Raw genomic sequence first — 19238 nt, 5'->3', positions numbered from 1 at the left:
CCGGACAGTGATAAATCCAGCAAGTCTTAAGGGAGATTCCTCTCTGAAGCCACGGTCTCTTGGACCACCCACTACTGCGGTCTCTTCTCTCTTCCCTCACACACACACACACACACACACACACACACACACACACACACTCACACTGCTAATAGGAAGCAAATTCCCCAGCTTTACTTGGATATGGACCTCTCTTTTCCCCTCGACTGTTCCTTTCTGCAGGGCAGTCGCTGCTGTAAACAAGCCCTCGTATGTTGACATCACATTTTCAAACACAATTTCTCGAAATGCAGAGTTTCAAACCGCAGTTGAAGATGCCAGAGCCCGTCTGTGGCAAACAGGGATTTGGAGCTGTGCAAAGAATCCTGGGACAGCCGGTTGGGGACTGTGGGGTCAGCCTGGGACAGCTTAATAATTGACGAGCGAAAAACTCATCAACCGTGCACAGTTTGAGGTAGCCTGCTCTTAGACTGTGTCTCCTTAAAGAGGCTCAGGCCCAAAGGCTGTGAAGCATGGGAGTCAATTAACTCTCCCTCCAGCTTTTAGCAAAGGGGGCATCATCTCAAACAGCTGCTTGACCCCACATTCAACTCTGGACACTTTCCTGGTCAGCGCACATGTACAAACCTTCACAGCAACTTTGTGTTTTGTCACCTGAAGCGGTCGAAACCCTCTTAAACAATACCCATAAATCCCACTGTCCCTCTGTCTCCACTGATGAGCCTGGGCATTGAGAGATCGCCTTAAAGATAGAGAGATAACACAAAGTGCCTCCCGACTAATCTCTCCTCTTTTTTTTTTTTTTGAAACTGTGAAGAAAAGAAATGAAGGCTTCACGCACCCCTGCAGGCTACAATCAAAGAGGCCCTTAGCTTAGCGTTAGCGAGTGAAGCGGCAGGGATTTAGCCCTGATTGACTGAGTGGGAACAGGCGAAGAATGGCTCAGCAGGTAGCAGCTAGCCCCGGCTCGGTTAACGCCACGCTACGCTAATCCAGCCGCTGCAGAGGAGCGGCTTCGGGGCAAAGAAGCCTGACTTTATTACGCCTCTAAAAGAGGGATTTCCCGGTATTTTTTAAGGGGAGGTGGGGTTTGTGGATTTCCTCTGCTGTTTGTACGTGTGATGTCGCATGGTCGGTGGAATGTGTGTTTTTGTTGGAGTGCGGACTTCCTCCTCGCTGCGGTGTATGTGGGCAGGCACTGATTTGATTTCTAGTGTGGTGAACACATGTGGGAGTTTGTTTATGTGACTGCTCTTTTGTATGTAGGATCCCCTGATGTATTTATGACTGTGGCATTGAAACCCATGACTTTCATATGCACTTTTAGATCTGGGTTGTGTATGTGCTTGAATGGCAGAGTCGCTTGTACCCCTGCAGACTAAAAGTGTGTAATTATCTGATTTATATTGGGAATGAATTTACCCATCTGTCTCCAGTGGGTCTTTTGACATCATAACAAGACACACACACACACACACACACACACACACACACACACACACACACATAAAATCTCACACAAACTGCCAGCACTACCTACTCTACCAGAACCCAAAACGACAACCCTTCAGCCTCGATGCCATTTGCTGCCCACTGCCGAGCACACGGCGGCTCCGCTGACTGACAGACTATTTGGTCCAATCGGTGTCGCGACTGTCTGCGCCGCACCTCTCAGAGAATTGTTCTTTTGTCCTCCTCTTCTGGTTCAGCGCTCAGGGGGTGAAATATAACCCCGTTAGGCTTCCCTGGCAATTACAGAAATGGATAGACGAGGGAGAAACTCCTTGAAAGACGAGCCCTCCAATCAAACTGTCACTCAAGAGAAAGGCGAGCACTGTCGCCAAAAGAAGGAAAAGTTTCACTTAGGTTACAATTTCAGACTGAGGTGTGTGTGTGTGTGTGTGTGTGAAGGTGTGTGTGTGTGAGGCCTTGCAGAGTGAATACACCCACGTGAGAGTGACAGAGCTCCTGGTGTGCCAAGTGTGGTGGCATTTGTTTGTTAAATGGTCTGAAATGCCAACGGCTCCGGTTTCACTGCGGCTCCAAGTCTTGCCAGAAGAGCATAGCTTAAATTTGTGAGAAAGACACGCGGTAGTTATTTGATCTTGTGTTTTTGTCAGAGGAAATCGCGCCCTTTACTCCTGTTCTGTTGTCTTTGATAATAGAACGCAGGTTCGTGAGAAAGGAGAAAGGGGAGAAAGCCTTGAAGGTGGAAATGTAGGACAAAGGGAGGAAGGGTTGGGGAGAGGAGAAGAAGAAGCCTCTGGGCAACGTTTTGTTTCCTGTTGCTAATTGGGGGAAAATGGGCAAAATGATTCTTTTCTTTTTGAAGTCAAGTGCAATGCTGTGGCACCAGCTCCTCATTACCAAAACCACAGACAGCCACTTCTATCAACTTCAATCGTGACACTTATTCTGGATGTGGCTTCCAAACTGATTTCCAGGGAATATTATTTGACTTTGTGATCACTTGACGTTTCATCTAGCGCCGTCATTGATTTGAAGTTTGATTTGCCAGCTATATTTCTTTTTTCTGATTTAAATACCTTCAAGCTAATTACATTCCCATCAGTCTCAGCTGTGATTAGCTAATGTTAGCAGGCTATCTGTCTGAACTAAGATGGTAAAACTGTAAACATCACATGTGCTAAACATCAGTGTGTCTGTGTGAGCATGTTAGCATTCTGATATTAGCATTTAGCTGTGCTTGCAAAGCCGCTAGCATGACTGTAAGGCTCTTGAACTTTCATCGTATTTCAGTTCAAAGCAACGCTCAGCTTATGTTGCGTGTCGACGTCACCTCTAACCAAACCTCCCCCCCTCTGTGTCCCTGTTCTCTTTCAGCCTGTAAGATCGGTTACTACCGCGCTCTGGCCACTGATGGCTCCTGCTCCAAGTGTCCGCTCCACAGTTACTCCGTCAGGGAGGGATCCACCTCCTGCGTCTGCGACAAGGGATACTTTCGCTCGGAAACAGACCCGGCATCCATGGCCTGCACCCGTAAGTACAAGACATAGGCTACGGCTGTATTAGCAGTGTGCCATTATAGGCTATGGTTTACAGTGCTCTGTAAATCTATCCTGCTAAGCATGCTGCTGCATAGTGTATTTGTAACACAATACTAAAAGAAGCCACACACACACACACACACACACACACACACACACACACAGAGTGATTGCCTTCACTTAAACATGGTCACAGATTCTCTCCCTCTCCCGCTCTCATGCAGTGTCAGCCTAAATTATCCCCTCACACACACAGAGACAGCCTTTCTGCACACACATAAAGCAGGCGGCTGCTGGTTTAATAGGTGTCTTTTGATTCCAGGTGGTACTTAGTGATCAGTCATGGTGACAGAGAACTAATAAGGGTATTAAACCGCTGCATCCCAGATTCAGTCTTCCACAGAGAGACTGCAAAACAGCAGAGGAGGGCAGGAACAATGGGGAAAAGCAAATAGAGATAAAATGTTGGCTGAGACGCCGGGAGGTGATGACAAAGGTGGAAAAACAAGGGCAGGTGGGAAGCAGAAGATGTACGCAGAAAATGAATAAGAAGTTGATAGAGAACGAGGGGTTAAGCTGCCAAGGAGAAAGAAAAAAGGAAGCAATTACAGGAATGCATCGAGCTGAAGGAAGGTGTTCAGTCAGTGTAACATTTCTCAGTGTGTGTCTTCGCTTTCCTCTATCCGGCTGTGTGAGTCGACCCCTGTCCTCCCCCCTGACTCACCACGACTGTGATAACAAATGTTGTTAACAATCTTGCTGCATAATGATACTAATTCTTTTTTTTTAGGACTCATTCTTTCTGAGTCACGCAGTGGTAGAAAAATACAGTACGCACACAGAGAACAAAAAGAAAAACCCAAATTTTCCCAGGAAAACAAACAACAGTGTTCATACTTTCATATGACACACGTTTGTGTCATGAAGCCGTTTTAACAACCAAAACATCTGTGGTAAGTTGCTTAGCTCATAGTTGGCTCGTCATTTGGCCCCGATGATCTGTCAGGTTCCTGTGGATTCATCACTCAGCGAAACAATTTATTGAATCAGACGAGCTGCGGCCCCCCCCGACACTTAACTGTCTAAGCAGCAACAAAACTGAACGGCCTTTAATTGCTCCCCTGTTGTACGGTATCTATGCAAGATAATAAACAAGGCTCTATTGTGGAACATTGTCATGATCAGGAATATGAGTCAATGTTTTACTTGTGTTATGTGGTAATCTGCAAAAACCCTTTTGAATTTTGGCTACATCTGGGGTTATTTTTACTGTTTTTCCAAGTGTCGCTAAACCAAAAGAGTTTGCTTTGACTTTATTTCAAGCAAATAGAAAAGAAATTAGCCATTGGACTTGTGTGCAAACTCCCAGTCCCAGAAACATGAAACAATGTTCTGCAGTGATTATCTGATCAATCAAAATAGTCCGACATGGAAATAATCGGCCACTTTTTTAAAAATTTGATTAATACTTCAAACCAATTTTTAAGTGAAAATGCCAAAAACATAAAAGTAACTTGACACTAAATCCACTTTTTCTTAGTTAGACATTACATAAACAGTCACTTTATCACATTATCTATTGATCCTGGTCCATCTCAGTAATTCAGCCCACTTGACCCCCAAAAGTCTGTGAAAGATTTATGATGTTAATGTTTCCATTTTTCCACATGTAACTATTAACTACATTTTTCTTGTCTTACATTTAAGTAAAAGTGAATATGTTTGTACCTTTTAAGACACTTTGATGAAACGACCTTCGGCTCTGGGAAACTGTGCTGAGCATGTTTTACAGTTTTCTGATGTTTTAAGGATCAAACCTTTAAATGATTAATTGAGAAAATAATCACCAGCTTATTCAATTATTTAAATAAATATTAGTTGCAGCCCTACAAAGTCTTTGCTCCAGGGCATGTCAGATGTATGGTGGGAGTTTATAGGCTTTTTAAACACTGAACAGGGCTCTTCAGTTTCATTATTAACTACATTTTTCATGCAGATACACTTAAAAGGGATCAGAGCAGTGAAAAAAATGACTGAAAAATAAATTACATTTTATGTACAAACATATTCCAAAAGCTGTTGCTGCAACAAGACACTTTTTTTTTAGCGTATAATATTATTTTCAGCAAACACATTTCTCCTGGGTGTTCAGCTTCCTGTAACAGAAATCAAAGAGGAAAAATGAAAGAAAAACCAATATGTCTGAACTAATACAAGTTTTACCTGTTTTTTAATACTTGTTTAATTTTAATAATAATAAATAAATCCTTAGATAATTAAACATGAGGCCTACTGCTAAGTCACCCCCCCCCCCCCCCCCCCCCCCCGTTTTGCCACATCACTAATATATTAGGTTACTACCGCTCTTTAAATGGAAGGGACGGGGGCTCATCTCCATTGTCCTGTTAGTCATTGTGGCATGTGAGCATGGCTGCTGCAAGCAACAGCTGTCAAAGCTCATTAGTTAGCTCATTTTATTGGGCCCTGCTATGCAATTTCTACCTCGCTCCTAACTCCGCGGCGAGGAAGTGAACATTAGACGGACTCTCTCACCGACCTTTGCCCCGCCTCGTCAGCAGGGTTGATATTTGAACTCTCACCCCGTCTGTCGTACGCTGTTTTCATTCCTTGTGCATTTAAAAAATATATTTTTTTATTTCTCACCCACATGTTAGAGCTCTGTAATTACAGCTGTCACTCACAGTCTCTCTCTAAATCCACTCAGAGTCACGAACAGAGCAGATGAAGAAAAAAAAAAAACCCCTCTTAAAGTCATTTCCTAGTTTGACTTGCTGAAGGTCAGGCTGGGAAAGAGCCAACATCTCTGGTAATTGGGGAGCATGTCTGTATGTGTGTGTGTGTGTGTGTGTTTATGTGTGTGTGTGTGTGTGTGTGTGTGTGTGTGTGTGTGTGTCTACGGGTAATTGAAAATGCTTTTCCTCTCTTAGCTCGGGGTCCAGCGATGCAAGATGAAGATTAAAACTGGATGTAGTGTAATTGTGTCATTGTGTGCCTGCTTGTGCGCAGGCCTGGTTGCTGCCGCTGTATTCTGTCTGTCAGTGCCTTTCTCGCGTCTTTGCTCTCTTGCGGTGATTGTTCTTTTGATCGCCGATTAACGACTGATCAAAACACTCGCTCTCTAGATTAGAAACACGGCACGATCCAATTGTTTGCCTCCCACACCTTGGATCATCCTCGCCTCAGGAACCTGGCAGGATAAATGAGTTCTATCACTTCTTAAAAACAGATTTTTGGATATTTTCTTTGCTGTAACAACCTGTTGACAGCTTTTTATAGTTTGTTTTTATGTTTCCTTCTTGCTTTTGTGTTTCCTGGCTTGTTGCTGCATATTTTATTGTACTTGTGTTGTTGTAACTTTTATTCTTCCTTGTAAATCACCTGCTTTTTCTTCATTTTTCTTCATTTACGTCAAGGCTGTTGCGCCTCCTGAGACCCATGTATAACTTTTAAGACATTCAACAGGTACAAGACATCTCCTTAGCACAATAAGCAAACAGTTGAGGGTACAATATTAAAATACGCTTAGGGCAAAATCTGTAATACACATGAATAAATGTGAGTATGAACGCACACACGTACACCACAGGGCGGTAATGAGGACCAGGGACAGACACCCGTGGGAGATGGTTTCTCCGCTGCGTTCAGGTTATAAGGAGGGAGTTGTTCTCCATTTTGGGGTTTCTGTTGGCTCTTGATGTGTTTCTCAGATTTTCCCCCAGTTTTCTTAGCAGCGGTTTGACAGGAAGAGGGAGGGACGGAGTGAGGAATGAACACGGAGTGGGTAGGACTCGAGGGGGGCGTTGAATGAATCCCAGCCGGATGGTAATAGAGGGGTCGATGCTCCGGCCAATTTTGCCTGCTCGCTGCCTCGGCCCCTGTGTAGCACTCGGCTAACAATTACTGATGGGAAGAGACAGAAGGAGAGAGGGATGAAAGGAGAGGGTGGGAACACGCAGAGAGGAAAGATGCAGAATGGGAGCGGAGTAAAAATGAGAAAGACAGATTAAAGAAGGAGGGAAATGGAAGTGAAAGCGTGACTGGAAAGAAAGAAACGAGGCTCTGAGCGAAGTGCGAGGCCGTAAACGAAGCGAAAAGGAGAGGAGGGGAAAGAAAGCACCAACTTTCTTCAAGAGAAACTTTCTCCCCCGGGATTCCACCCATAAGGAGTTTTTGAATTTTAAGGCCAGGTTGAGCCAACGTTGTACCAAGGTTGTCTTGAGTGTTTCGCTCCCACTTCCCCCTGCCGCTCTCTCTCCTAGGATTAATTATGGGGTGTCAGTCACAGCCGACGGCTCTCCCACGCTCCCTTGCTCCCACCGGTGCATTCTGGGAGAGCGACAGGTACAGCCAAAGGTAGTGTGTGTGTGTGTGTGTGTGTGTGTGTGTGTGTGTGTGTGTGTGTGTGTATAATGTCTGGAGAAGCTCTGACGTGGTGGAATGTGTTTAAGACTTTATACAGTCATAAAGTTATATTACAGTGTTGCAACTCTTGTCATAGCAACAAACAAACAAAATCTTTTTGAAGTGATTACACACACACGCACACACACACACACACACACACACCTGCCAACAGACACACATATCTTTGTATATTAAGTATATTTTTGAGGATGTAGGAATAGTTTCACGTCTTTAGAAATACACGTATTTGCTTTGTTTCCAAGAGTTGTACGTTAAATATGAAGCTGGAGCCAGGAGACGGTTAGCTTAGCCTAGCATAAAGACGGAAAGCTTGGCTCTGGCTGAAGGAAAATACCTAATACTTACGCTAATACCTCTAAAGCTCAGTCATTATGTTGTTATATCTCACTTATTTAATTCTTGCAAAAACCAAAGAGTAAAATGTTCCCCTCTACTTTCTGACAGTTAGCCGAACTCCTTTTGCTAAGCTAAGCTAACGACTTCCTGGCTCCGGCTTCATAGTTACAATAACAATGAATAAAATTTATTTCACATAATATCAACCTTCATTCTTTACTTTTAATTCCTTAAACCTCTTTTACTTGTGTTTGTATGTAAAAAAAACAAGAACAAATATCTTTAATTTGGACAGTACTCTGTATTTTCATCAGGACAGACACATTGACATTGAAACATTTGTCACCTTTGTTCTGTTATCTGAAGTCCAGGTATCAGCTGGATTATAGCTTTATAGCCTACTTCAGACAGCATGCTATTGAGTATTAAAAGGTAGTAGAGGTTAGTTGAACCTAGCACACTGACAAAGGCGCCATTATGATGACAAGTGAGTGTAGCACCTTAATTTAGAAACCCCATCTGTAACTTGCTCCCATCATCTGAGAAGCGAATGGAGGGAATGAGGTGGAAGAGCGAGGGAGGGAAAGTGGGTGAGGGGGAGAAAAAGCAGGGGAGAAAAGGGGGAGTGAGGGAGGGAGGGTGGGGTGGCGCAGTGCTTTATCACAATTTTTAATGAGAATTTATTAATAGGTTTTCATCGAAGGCTGCGGTTGGAAGGGGGAAGCTGAGTGAAGCTAATATTAACACAGTGTAGTCTGCATCTTCTCTTCTCCCTGCCTGTGTCGTGGGCTGTTAGTGACCCCTCAGGTCATTTTCAGTTAGCGACACCGCCCCTCGCCTCCCATCATCCATATCTGTCCCCTTCCTGTCTCCATCCATCCATCCATCCAATCCATCCAGCCCCACTCGCTCCTCGCTCAGCAGTGGATGAACAGACGGTGTTTGTCTTCTCCTTCTGTCCCTCTCCTCTCAGCCTCAGCATTTGTTCATTCAGCACGAGCTGCCAAACTAATGCTGGCGCCACTACTCAAAAGTCCAGCTCGCACACATACAGTATGAGCGCCGTGTGAAGACGTGCGCACGGCGGGTTAAAACTGTACTTCCACGTTTCCCTCGTGCACAAAAGCGCAGTGGATTCCTCCTCGGGTGACCACGTGCGCACACACACACACACCCCTACACACTGTCCCCTCTGCTGCTCTCTGTGTCTCTGTGAAATCACTCATTGCCACTCTGCTCCTCCAAAAATAACACTGATAATTAATTTCCGTTGTGGAATGATTCGTCTGTGGACTGACTGGCTTTCATATTTCACCCGGCATCGATCCCCCCAGCCCGCTCGCATGCGCTTCATTAGTCAGGGAGAGAGAGAGAGAGAGAGAGAGAGAGGGAAAACAGAGAGAGAGAGAGAGAGAGAGAGAGCGTTAAGTCAATTACCGCTGCTTATGTTTGAAAGCAATGCAAAAAAACACATTAATTACAATAGAGCTGACATGTAAATTGGGATTGATGAGCAGGGGAGTTTGTGTCACATATCTGTGGAGCGACTTTAATATAGAACTGCAGCGGGTCGTTTTTTTTTTTTTTTACATCAAAGCAGAAACTTAATAACAGGGTCCAAAGCAAACTTTGTCTCAAGTTATTGAGTGGGTGCCATAAAGTCCTGCTGTTAGCAGCGGGCTCGGGCTCCGTGCCACCTCCAGCTGATTCGACATATGAATGGGAAAGAAATCTGCTGGCCTATTGGATTTCAGTTAACGCGCTGAATTAACTGAGGTGAAATTGGATCCTCCCTCGCTGTAATGGACAGGACATTAAAAGGGAATGCAAGAAGCCTCAGCCCCCCAATCAATGGGCAAGCCAGTCAATTACACGTTTACATCTTTGTTATTTGTATATATGAAAAGAATTAATTACCGCAGCCTTTGGAGACTCCACCAGAGGCTTACTGTTAATATAATGATCAGCGGTTTGTCGTGTCCTACCTCAGGTGATCCCTTTCTACTCCCATTTTCCAGTCGTGACCACAATAAATATTAGTGTAACTCTGTACCTGCTTAGCATTTGCTCTCTAACCACTCCTGGTAATAACATCAACTCTCTCCTCATTCTTCCTCCTCCGCAGGTCCTCCGTCGGCGCCCGTCCACCTCATCTCCAATGTGAACGAGACCTCTGTAAACCTGGAGTGGAGCGCGCCGCGCAGCTCGGGGGGACGCCAGGACTTGACATACAATGTGGTGTGTAAGCGCTGCGGGCCCGACGGCCGGCGCTGTCAACCCTGCGGTAACGGCATCCACTTCAGCCCCCAGCAGCTGAGCCTGAAGGGAACCAGGGTGTCCATCAACGAGCTGCAGGCCCACACCAACTACACCTTCGAAGTGTGGGCGGTGAACGGAGTCTCCCCTCAGAGCCCCGGGCCGGAGCAGGCGGTGTCAGTGACCGTCACCACCAACCAGGCCGGTAAGACGCTCAGACGTGGGTTGAATGAGTTTAGTCCTTTCTCTCAAAGTGCAACATCAGTGGAGGTTAAAGGCTTTCCATTGATAACCGCTGTAGCATTGATTGATTTGACAAGAAATAAGTGTTCTGTTGCTCTGACCTGTTGCTCTGTTGGCCTGATATATCGACATACCGATATATTTCTCAGCCCTGTTAATGCTGTCAAGGTGGATCCCAGTGAGACGCTGCAGATCACATGTTTTTATGCAAGATATATGGATTATTGGCTTTGCCATAATCCTGGACCCCAGGCCAAGAATGATTTCGCAATAACAGTCGTGGAGGGAGTGACGGCCTCTTTACAACAGGGCCGTAGAAAATAGCAACTTGTTTTTCAGTAAACAGCTCTACATTATATTAAATTGGTAATTCTGGTTATCTATAGCCCAGCTCTAGTTAAGAGACTCGCCTTTGCTACATTTCCGTCTTCCCCTTGACCTCATCAATTATTGTCATATAGCAGGACACTTCCTCAAATTTTATCATTTACTTTTGCTGAATTTTAGGATTTCTCCAGTGTTTTCCTTCTGAATCCGAGTAAGTCTCTTGACTCTGTGCGTATGAAAGAGAGAGTGTGTGTTAGGGAAGCTTTGTAGTTGTGTGTGCAGGCTTATGTTTGATGCAGAGCACAGGTTCGTTACACTGAGCGCTTGAAGTACTTTTTTTTCTCCTTTTTTTGGGGGGGGGGCAATCTGCGTGTCAAAACATGTTTATTAAAGCTGTGAATAATTTGGGCGAAGGCTGGGTGATTACTGAGGAGGATGATGGATTCTCTGCAGTGGGAAATGATTTTCTGCAATATTTCACTTGAGTTTTGCATAATTAGGCATGAGAAGCCTCGGCTGAAGATAGGGGCAACGTGCTATATTTAGCGCTCAAGCTAATGAATTAGATGAGTTGTATTGATCTGTGGAGGCTTCATTACAAATGCTGCTGGATTGTGTGTGTGTGTTTGTGTATGTATGTGTGTGTGTGTGTAATTATTCTAGTAGAATAACCCCATGAATACAGCCTCTACTCCAGAGCTGGAGAAGAGCCCTCTAGCCTGGGGTTGCGTTCAAAGCCTCCCGTTGTTTTGTCATTTAGCCATTTTGTAACTGGTTGTTGTGCAAATGGATTTTATGACCCTGGCCCTTTCTCTTCATCCCTCCCTTCTCTGCTCCGCTTATAGCCGATCATTACCTTGGTCTTCTTTACTGCTCTGCTCTTGGGTGGTAAGCTAAGTGCCCCTTTTGTGTCGTTTTTTTTATCACTAATTTCCCTCCCTGGGAAAAGCGAATATCTTGAATAGAGCTTGGACTGGCAATTTAAGGACACAGTGGCTTGATATATCAGCTGGGGTCAGGAAGATAGAGATGAATGGATGCGCTGCCTGTGGGAGAGCTGAGAGTCCTGCCAGACAGGCATGTGTGGGAGCTGTAATGGAGCACACCCTGGAGTCCAGGCCGAGGGCTCATGTCAGTTTCGTCACACGGATGCGCAGTTGCGCAAAAGCTCCACAGTGCACACTCTCACACATGGATTCATACAAAGACATAACACGCACACACAGACACACACACAGTTATGTCCCCCAGAGGTTGCTTGAGGCTAATCTACTGACTTCAAGTTGCAAGATATAGATGATGTTGCCTTTGGCTTGTCACTGTTACATGTTTCACAACTGTTCCCCAGGATTAGTTATATGACGCTTGCAGCTGGAACTTCCATTTAAGTGTGTGTGGTGTGTGTGTGTGTGTGTGTGTGTGTGTGTGTTTGCACATGTGCAGAACTGACAGCATGCTCATCAACAAGTGAGAAAATGTGTTGCACAGAATGTTTGTACGCTCATGGATGGAGATGATCTACATTTCCCCCGCTCCAACAATGTCTTCTATGTGTCTCCATGTGTGTGTGTCTCTTCCAATTTGTGTGTGTGTGTGTGTGTGTGTGTGTGTGTGTGTTAAAGAGAATAGCTCCAGACTGATTGGATTTCGTCCCGCTAATGCTCGGTAGGGGCTTTGGAAGATCTGGTTTCAGCCGCTGGTAATCCAGCCAGTCATCTGTGGCTGTCCCTCTCTCTGTATCGCCTCCCCTCATCCAGACACCGTGGATTACACATTTATTATGATAGATTTATTAGGATTTATAAGTGCTGTGGAAAAGACACCCCCCGCCACCGCCTTTCCATAAAAGTTCAAATTTCGGTTATTGAGGGAGAAGTGAGGTAGGCAGGTTGGAAGGGAGGAACGCTGACGCGTACGGAGTTTTGTGTGAGAGGAAAATGGATGGAGGTGAAGCCGGGAGACAAAAATTAAGACATGAGTGTTGTTGATTGCGTGTGTGCGCATCTGTGACCAGGCATGCATTTGTGTGTGTCTGTACGAGGAGGTCAGATTCCACATCCTCGCCATGAACAATTCCGCCGTCGTAAATCAGCCGGGGTGTAACCCTTTCACCCGGACTGCATGTGGAAGAGGATGGGGGGAGAGAGAGGGGCGGGATGTCCAAGCTTTGAACTGACCCCTGGCTGTAAATGGATGTTTTTCCCCTTTTTATGGGATCAAGCACTTTGTGTGTGTGTGTGTGTGTGTGTGTGTGTGTGTGTGTGTGTGTGTGTGTGTGTGTGTGTGTATGTGTGTGTGTGAGAGAGGGAAAGAGAGAGTCAGAGTGAAAGGTGTTTATGTCTCCATACAAAATACTTGGCAGGCTCAGGTGACTAAAAGTGAATTAGTGCATGAGAGAGTGTGTGTGTGGGCACGTCTGTCAGCAAACATATGTGTGCGTGTGTGTGAGTTTCCATGTCCCTGGCAAACCGGACAGACATACATGTGGAAATGTGTTTGGGGGAGATGGGAGCAGGCTTTATAGGTGGGGGTGGGGGATGAGGATCTTGTAAGCAGGAGCCATTTTCTCGACACCCTGAGAAACGGCTCCCTGCTCGGCTATTTTTCCTCGGCGGCAGCAAAATTGAGTGACTCCAATCTGGCAACCAGGCTCCAATCTGGCAACCACATGTGCACCGCGGCCCCTGTCTCTTTTAATGTCAAACTGCAATCGACCGCATATTCGCGCAACTGCTCGCACCGACCACAGCTGCTCCTCGCTGCACAAATACACGCTCGCAAAGACAAACTCGCTCACTCAACAAACCGGGCTCCAGCGCGGAAACAAAACCTCACAAACATCTGCAAAAAAATTACCTCACAATCCCCACTGTTCCCCTGGGAGGGTGATTTTTCAAACCAAACCAAACCAAACTATGTATCTTTGCCAGGTTTTTACTCATTATAATGTATGCATAGGTAGTGTGATTGAGGTGTTCGCTGTCTGTGGGAGATAATGGGACTAGGTGTATTTTTTTTTTTTCTCTGTGAATTTCTATCTTTCTGTTTGCGTAATGAGGTCCTTCGTGTTGCTGGGCATGTGTGTGTTTGTGTGTGTGTGTGTGTGTGTGTGTGTGTGCGTGAGTGTTGCAGGCTGTGAAGAGTTTTTTTTTTTTTTTTTTTTTGGAGCGCACAATTCAGAAATGAGATCTGAATATTCATTGCGTCTAACACTTATTATTCCACCAACGTTTTTTTAGCCCACACGTTCAGCAGGCAGTAAGAAATTACAGATCTGCTCCACATTTTTAAAATTCATCCACAGAGGTGCCGGCTAGTGTAGCGTGGTCGGCCGAAATCGCACCCTCAGGTCCAGTTTTTCTCTCTCTCGCATCCTCTTTGTGCGCACACGCTTTGACAATATTTTAAATATGGATGTGTATCAGTTTGCTTTTTAGGCATTCCTCGGACTAATTTATCTGTTACAAGTATTAAAACTTGGCTTTGATGGATTACTTGTTTTGTGCCTGGGCCGCCGTCTCACGTAGTGAACCTCAGAAGGGACCGCTCACAAAATCACTCATCTTTATCCTCACATTAGTCGAGGGAAAAATAAAAACGCAACAAGAGGAGGGAAACACGATTAAAACGCCATATCTGTCATCTTTTGGGGGAAAGATGGATGTGTGTATTACCTTGGGGGAACGAAGGCCGGTGACCCCTCAGGGGTTTTTCTTTCTGAGCTGCAGCGTTCTCAGTCGGCCCCAGGAGGGCCCTCAAATTGGCTCTCGCTGCTGGGTAAGATTGATCGGAGGGATACAAATGGCCGCCGTCTAATTGTTTAACCGAGACGCAACACATTAGGCCAACAGGATGACACAACCTTGGGTTAATCTATTTACCAAGAGATGTCTGCAATCCCATCCCTCTCTATCTCCATCTCAACCCCATCCCCCTTCCCCCTCCGCCAGCCACCAATCACAAACCCTCCACCCCCCCTCCCGCCGCTTCTTCACCCTGCTGAAACTCTATCCGCGGCTGGTGCTTGAATTCCAGGCCCGTTTGAACTCAATCCCCGGCTAAAAGCAGGGTTTTGTTAGCGTTAGCTCGAAGGCTAGGCTCCCTGGAGCCCCCGGTCAAAGTGATGAGAATGTATATAATGTCATAGATAATCCAATCATAATCGGTGGACCGCGAACCCCTCATTAATCATCCCACTGTAATTTTTTAAAAGGCAGATGGTCTGAAACGAGTATGGTTAAAGTATCGCCGAGAACCAGGGGTCAAAGATTTAGTCCTTGTGAACTCGTAAGAACAGATGCCACAATGAAATGCTACCTGGGCGTCAGTGGAAATGTTTTGTTTTTGTGTGTGTGTGTGTGTGTGTGTGGTGCTTTGTTCTGTCTCTGTGGAGATGAGCGAGGTTGTTCAGTTGTTGATGGGACTTGAATGTGACCGGGGGGGAGTGCAGCAGATGTATGTATGTGTGTGTTTATGTTGTATGTTCATCCGTGTAACCTTTTGTTGTCGGTCTATAACTCCACCCGTCCCCGCGTATCTTCTCGACTCCTCAGAGCTCAATCTGAACATGAGTGTCTCTCTGTTTACAACACTATCTCTCCCGTGCTTATGGATTTCTCTCTGTCGCGTTGAGTGCGTATGATCCAATTTTAGCGTTGTCACAACCCCTGAAGATAGAGGCTTGATTTGTGCAGCAGTGACACACCGGTGGGAGGAGACGAGTGTAAGCCATTATCTGTGCTTTAACCTTCACATGTTAAAGGCGTCTGAATGCAGATAGCACGGCTGCTTGAAATATGGCCTCATTATCAGCTGCAGCAGCAGAAAGGGCTTGAGATAAGATCGCCCACTCGAGCTTTAATGAAAACCAATTGATTTGCTCCCAAAAAAAAAAAAAAAAGCAAAGGCACTGAGCTCATGTTGAGCTTTCTGAGATGGACTTTGTTTGGAGGTTTCCCAGGGTGACCTGGGATCTAAAGAGAATGAAGTTGGACATCATTCTGCCAGTTTGTAGGATGCGAGCATCAGCCAAGAGGAAATGGGATCAGTTTTATGGATACCAACCATTAGTGCAGAAATATTAGCACATCAGTATTGCTGTACATTTTAGCTTTGGCAATTAAGCTGTGTGGCCATACACAGCTCTGAAACGCCTCAGCTTTTGAATGGAAGCCAAGTTCAAAGACAAATGGAAGTGATTGCCTTGTGGCCTGGCCCGATGTTTGAGTTTCTCAGCAGGAGCAAAGAGTCGGGGATTTAGGAGAGAGAACACAAAACAGACTCGGCGTCTCCCAGGCTGGAAACAACATGGAGGACAGGGAGACAGCAGTGGGCTAAATATTTTTTTTCTGTTTTCTTTCATCATCTCTCCAGCTCCCTCTCCAGTGACTTCCATCCAGGCAAAGGATATCACAAGACACACCATCTCACTGGCCTGGCAGCCACCGGATAGAGCCAACGGGGTCATCTTAGAGTATGAAGTCAAGTATTATGAGAAGGTGAGGGGTCCCATGGGAGTTGTAGTCTCTGCTGATGAAATATGATTGTTCCCTTTTCTCTCTGGCTCACCATTATCTCTTTTTCTCCTCAGGACCAAAATGAAAGAAGCTACCGAATAATCAAAACATCATCGAGGAACACCGACATCAAGGGCCTCACCCCCCTCACTTCCTACGTGTTCCACGTCCGCGCTCGCACAGCGGCGGGTTACGGGGAATTCAGCGGCCCGTTTGAGTTCATGACCAACTCCGGTGAGTTCAGGCACGCCACCTCTACTGTGCTTCGCCTTAATGACATCAGCGCGCTGCAGAGCCAGAGAGAGGCTCGCTGCCAGCTCCATCACACCCTGTTTCTGCAAAATCCTGCTATGATAGCATCTTTTACGAGTTTGTCTCTTTCATTGTAGTCATTAATCAACATAGCTGTCATCTATAAAAGATAAATGATACTGTGCTCCAGCACCTGACTGGCAACTTGAGTAGCCTCCATTATTCAAGTTGCAGTGAGTCTCGGTGGACGCGCCAGCTAAGGTTCAACTTATATGGGTTTTTGAAGAATGATACCATTTCTGACATTTGAAGTCGGAAGCTGCTGATAGCTACTTTTTCTTTCCCGTCGGTGGCCTTTGATGTGAGCATGTTAAAGCCGAAAAATGAGTCTTCATTGTTTCCACCAGACACTGAAACATTATAAAACCCTATGATAACAACATTAACAAGCGCCTACGTGGGTGGACTCTGATCACAATTTCAAATTAGCCCCTGAAACCCAACTGACCTGCTGGTGGGTCAGTCATTACAGACACATGCTGTGAATTGTCAAAGCCAAGAGAAGTTTATTTTAAATTCTAGCGGAGATCAAATTTCCGTTTGATGGACTGGAGCAGACACAAAAAACACAGAAACTTGGGACGTTGATTGAATATATTTAATACTGTAAGACTGACTCGAACAAGTTTAAAGCTACTAAACGAAAACGGAGTTGGAATTAAATCAGGTGAAGAGACCAGACAGATAGGAATTCATCAGTACAATAATAATATCTCAGTGTAGTTTTACATCTCCTCTCTCAGGCTTCTCTCTGGAGCTCTAGTAACAACAGGTTGGTGAGCCAATCAGAAGAGAGGAGGCTCTGATCCTCTCTTCTGATTTGCTGACTGTTTTTTGAGCGGTCGAATAAATATAGAGCAGATTTCAGGTAAAAAACCCAGAGAAACTAAATCCCGCAAGGTTTAGATGGTGGGTCCAGGTGGGTGGGACTTGGGGCATGGCTAAGAGCGGTGACTGCTTTGTTGTGACATCACAAAGTCCCAGAAGTCCTGACGGCTGGTTTTAAGGCTCAGTTTCTGAATACAGGCTGTGTGCATTTCTCTGTGGACTGAGGCTTTGATACTTTCACAGTATTAATATAGAACCTAGACCTGATCTATAATCACAGTACACATGGACAGAGATCTTTAGATGATATGGGACCTTTAACAAAACATAAGCCATTATTACTATCTCTGATTTCCCTCTGTGAATATTATTCCACATGGCGTTGCTGTTGCTGACACGTGATGATATAAGGGGTTCCAGAGATGCTCTGGGGGCCCAGGTGTCCCCTTTTGTAATGTAGATAGAGACAGCGGCGCATAATAATGACACGGTCAAGCTCACTTCCTAATGGGCCGTCATTGTCTCTCAGTGGAGCATGCAAAGCAGTAGAATTTACAGGGGAGAGTTGTAAAATGGAGGACTAGGAAGCAAGGACAAACAGTGTGTGTGTGTGTGTGTGTGTGTGTGTGTTAGAGAGGAGGGGAGAGATGGAAGAAGTGTGTGTGTGTGTGTGGGGGGGGTGTCAATGACTTTGACAAACACAGAATCTACACTGCTCCTTCATGTGCGGCAACTCAATCAAGCGCAGTGATATTGACTTTGCTCTTTGTCTCTGTCCAACCTTCCTCCCTTTTCTCTTTTCTCTCCCTCTCTCTCTCTCTCCCCCTCTCTCTCTCTCTCTCTCTCCCTCTCTCTCTCTGTCACCCCCCTTGCGCCACCTCCTCCCCACAATCTACCGCAGGCCCTCCATCTCTCGGGCCTGTCAGCGTGCTTTTTCATTTGGCTTGTTGCTACAGGGGGCTCGATGCTGGCAGATTACAACTCGGCAGCCAGTCATTTTCGATTTATCAGACCCCCCCACCACCACCACCACCATCTTTTCCTCCCTTTTTCAACAGTCCCAGCTCCCATTATCGGCGATGGGGCCAACTCCACAGTGTTACTGGTGTCAGTGGTGGGCAGCGTGGTCCTCCTCATCATCCTCATCAGCGCTTTCGTCATCAGCCGAAGGTGAGATTTCTCTCTCTCTCTCTCTCTCTCTCTCTCTCTCTCTCTCTCTCTCTCTGTCCCTTCTGCTTCCTGTCTCTCCCTCTTTCCTCCCAGGTGAGGGATGTCTTGCTTAGCCACGGGAAAAGTAGCTGTCAGGCGATAGACGTCACTCAAAAACACTCATACACACACACACACACAAACACTCAGCCAGAGCAGCTAGTGCAACTCGCTCACGTCGGATGAATGATGACTCGCCACACCGGAGACGTGATTGACAGCTCCGACAGCTGAAGAGATGCAATCAGTGACCCCTCGCTCCCTGTCCTCTGCATCCATCCCCAGCTCCTCACATCCCTCCATCTCTCAGCTAGTGGCTGTAATCCTGGCCGCTAGTTATTTTCCCCCGCTGCGCCTTGCTGACTGCCGTGAAGAGAATGAGAGAGAGAGCGAGAGAAAAAAAAAAAGAGAGAAAGAGGGAGAGGGATAGGAGGGTGGACAATGAGATAAGCAGGCAATGAAAAGTAGGAGATAGAATACAGAGACTGAGACAGAGAGGCATCAGGTGGATTTGCAGTGACCCAATCTCAGGGTGTTAACCAGCGAGCAGGACAAAGCAGCGTCACAGAGATGGGATTACATGCAGATGGGCCTTCCTCACCTCCGGGTGTTAACCACACTCCCCCCTGTGTGTGTGTGTGTGTGTGTGCACATCCTTATGTGAAAAAAAAAAAGAGTATTGTTTTCATGTGTGTGGTGGTGCTGGGGGATGGGGAGTGTTAATGGGCTTGTGTGTTGATTCCTGTATGTGTGTATG

At 45.9% G+C, this 19238-nt stretch overlaps 1 protein-coding gene across 2 annotated transcripts in view; it reads left to right on the top strand.

Annotated features, from left to right (window-relative positions):
• Window positions 1-19238, top strand: part of epha4l (eph receptor A4, like) — a 57167-nt gene that overhangs the window by 21645 nt on the left and 16284 nt on the right. For both annotated transcript variants that reach the window (XM_023428410.2, XM_023428408.2), the window contains exons 4-8: window positions 2845-3000; window positions 9916-10251; window positions 15990-16114; window positions 16207-16366; window positions 18331-18442. In XM_023428410.2, the coding sequence (XP_023284178.1) occupies window positions 2845-3000; window positions 9916-10251; window positions 15990-16114; window positions 16207-16366; window positions 18331-18442 (889 nt within the window). The remainder of the gene's footprint in view (window positions 1-2844; window positions 3001-9915; window positions 10252-15989; window positions 16115-16206; window positions 16367-18330; window positions 18443-19238) is intronic.

Source organism: Seriola lalandi, unplaced genomic scaffold (genome assembly GCF_002814215.2).
Source record: "Seriola lalandi dorsalis isolate HSWRI2012SDOR001 ecotype SW California unplaced genomic scaffold, Sedor1 jcf7180002054874, whole genome shotgun sequence".
Classification (NCBI taxonomy): domain Eukaryota; kingdom Metazoa; phylum Chordata; class Actinopteri; order Carangiformes; family Carangidae; genus Seriola; species Seriola lalandi.
This window is presented reverse-complemented; position numbering and strand designations above follow the sequence as displayed.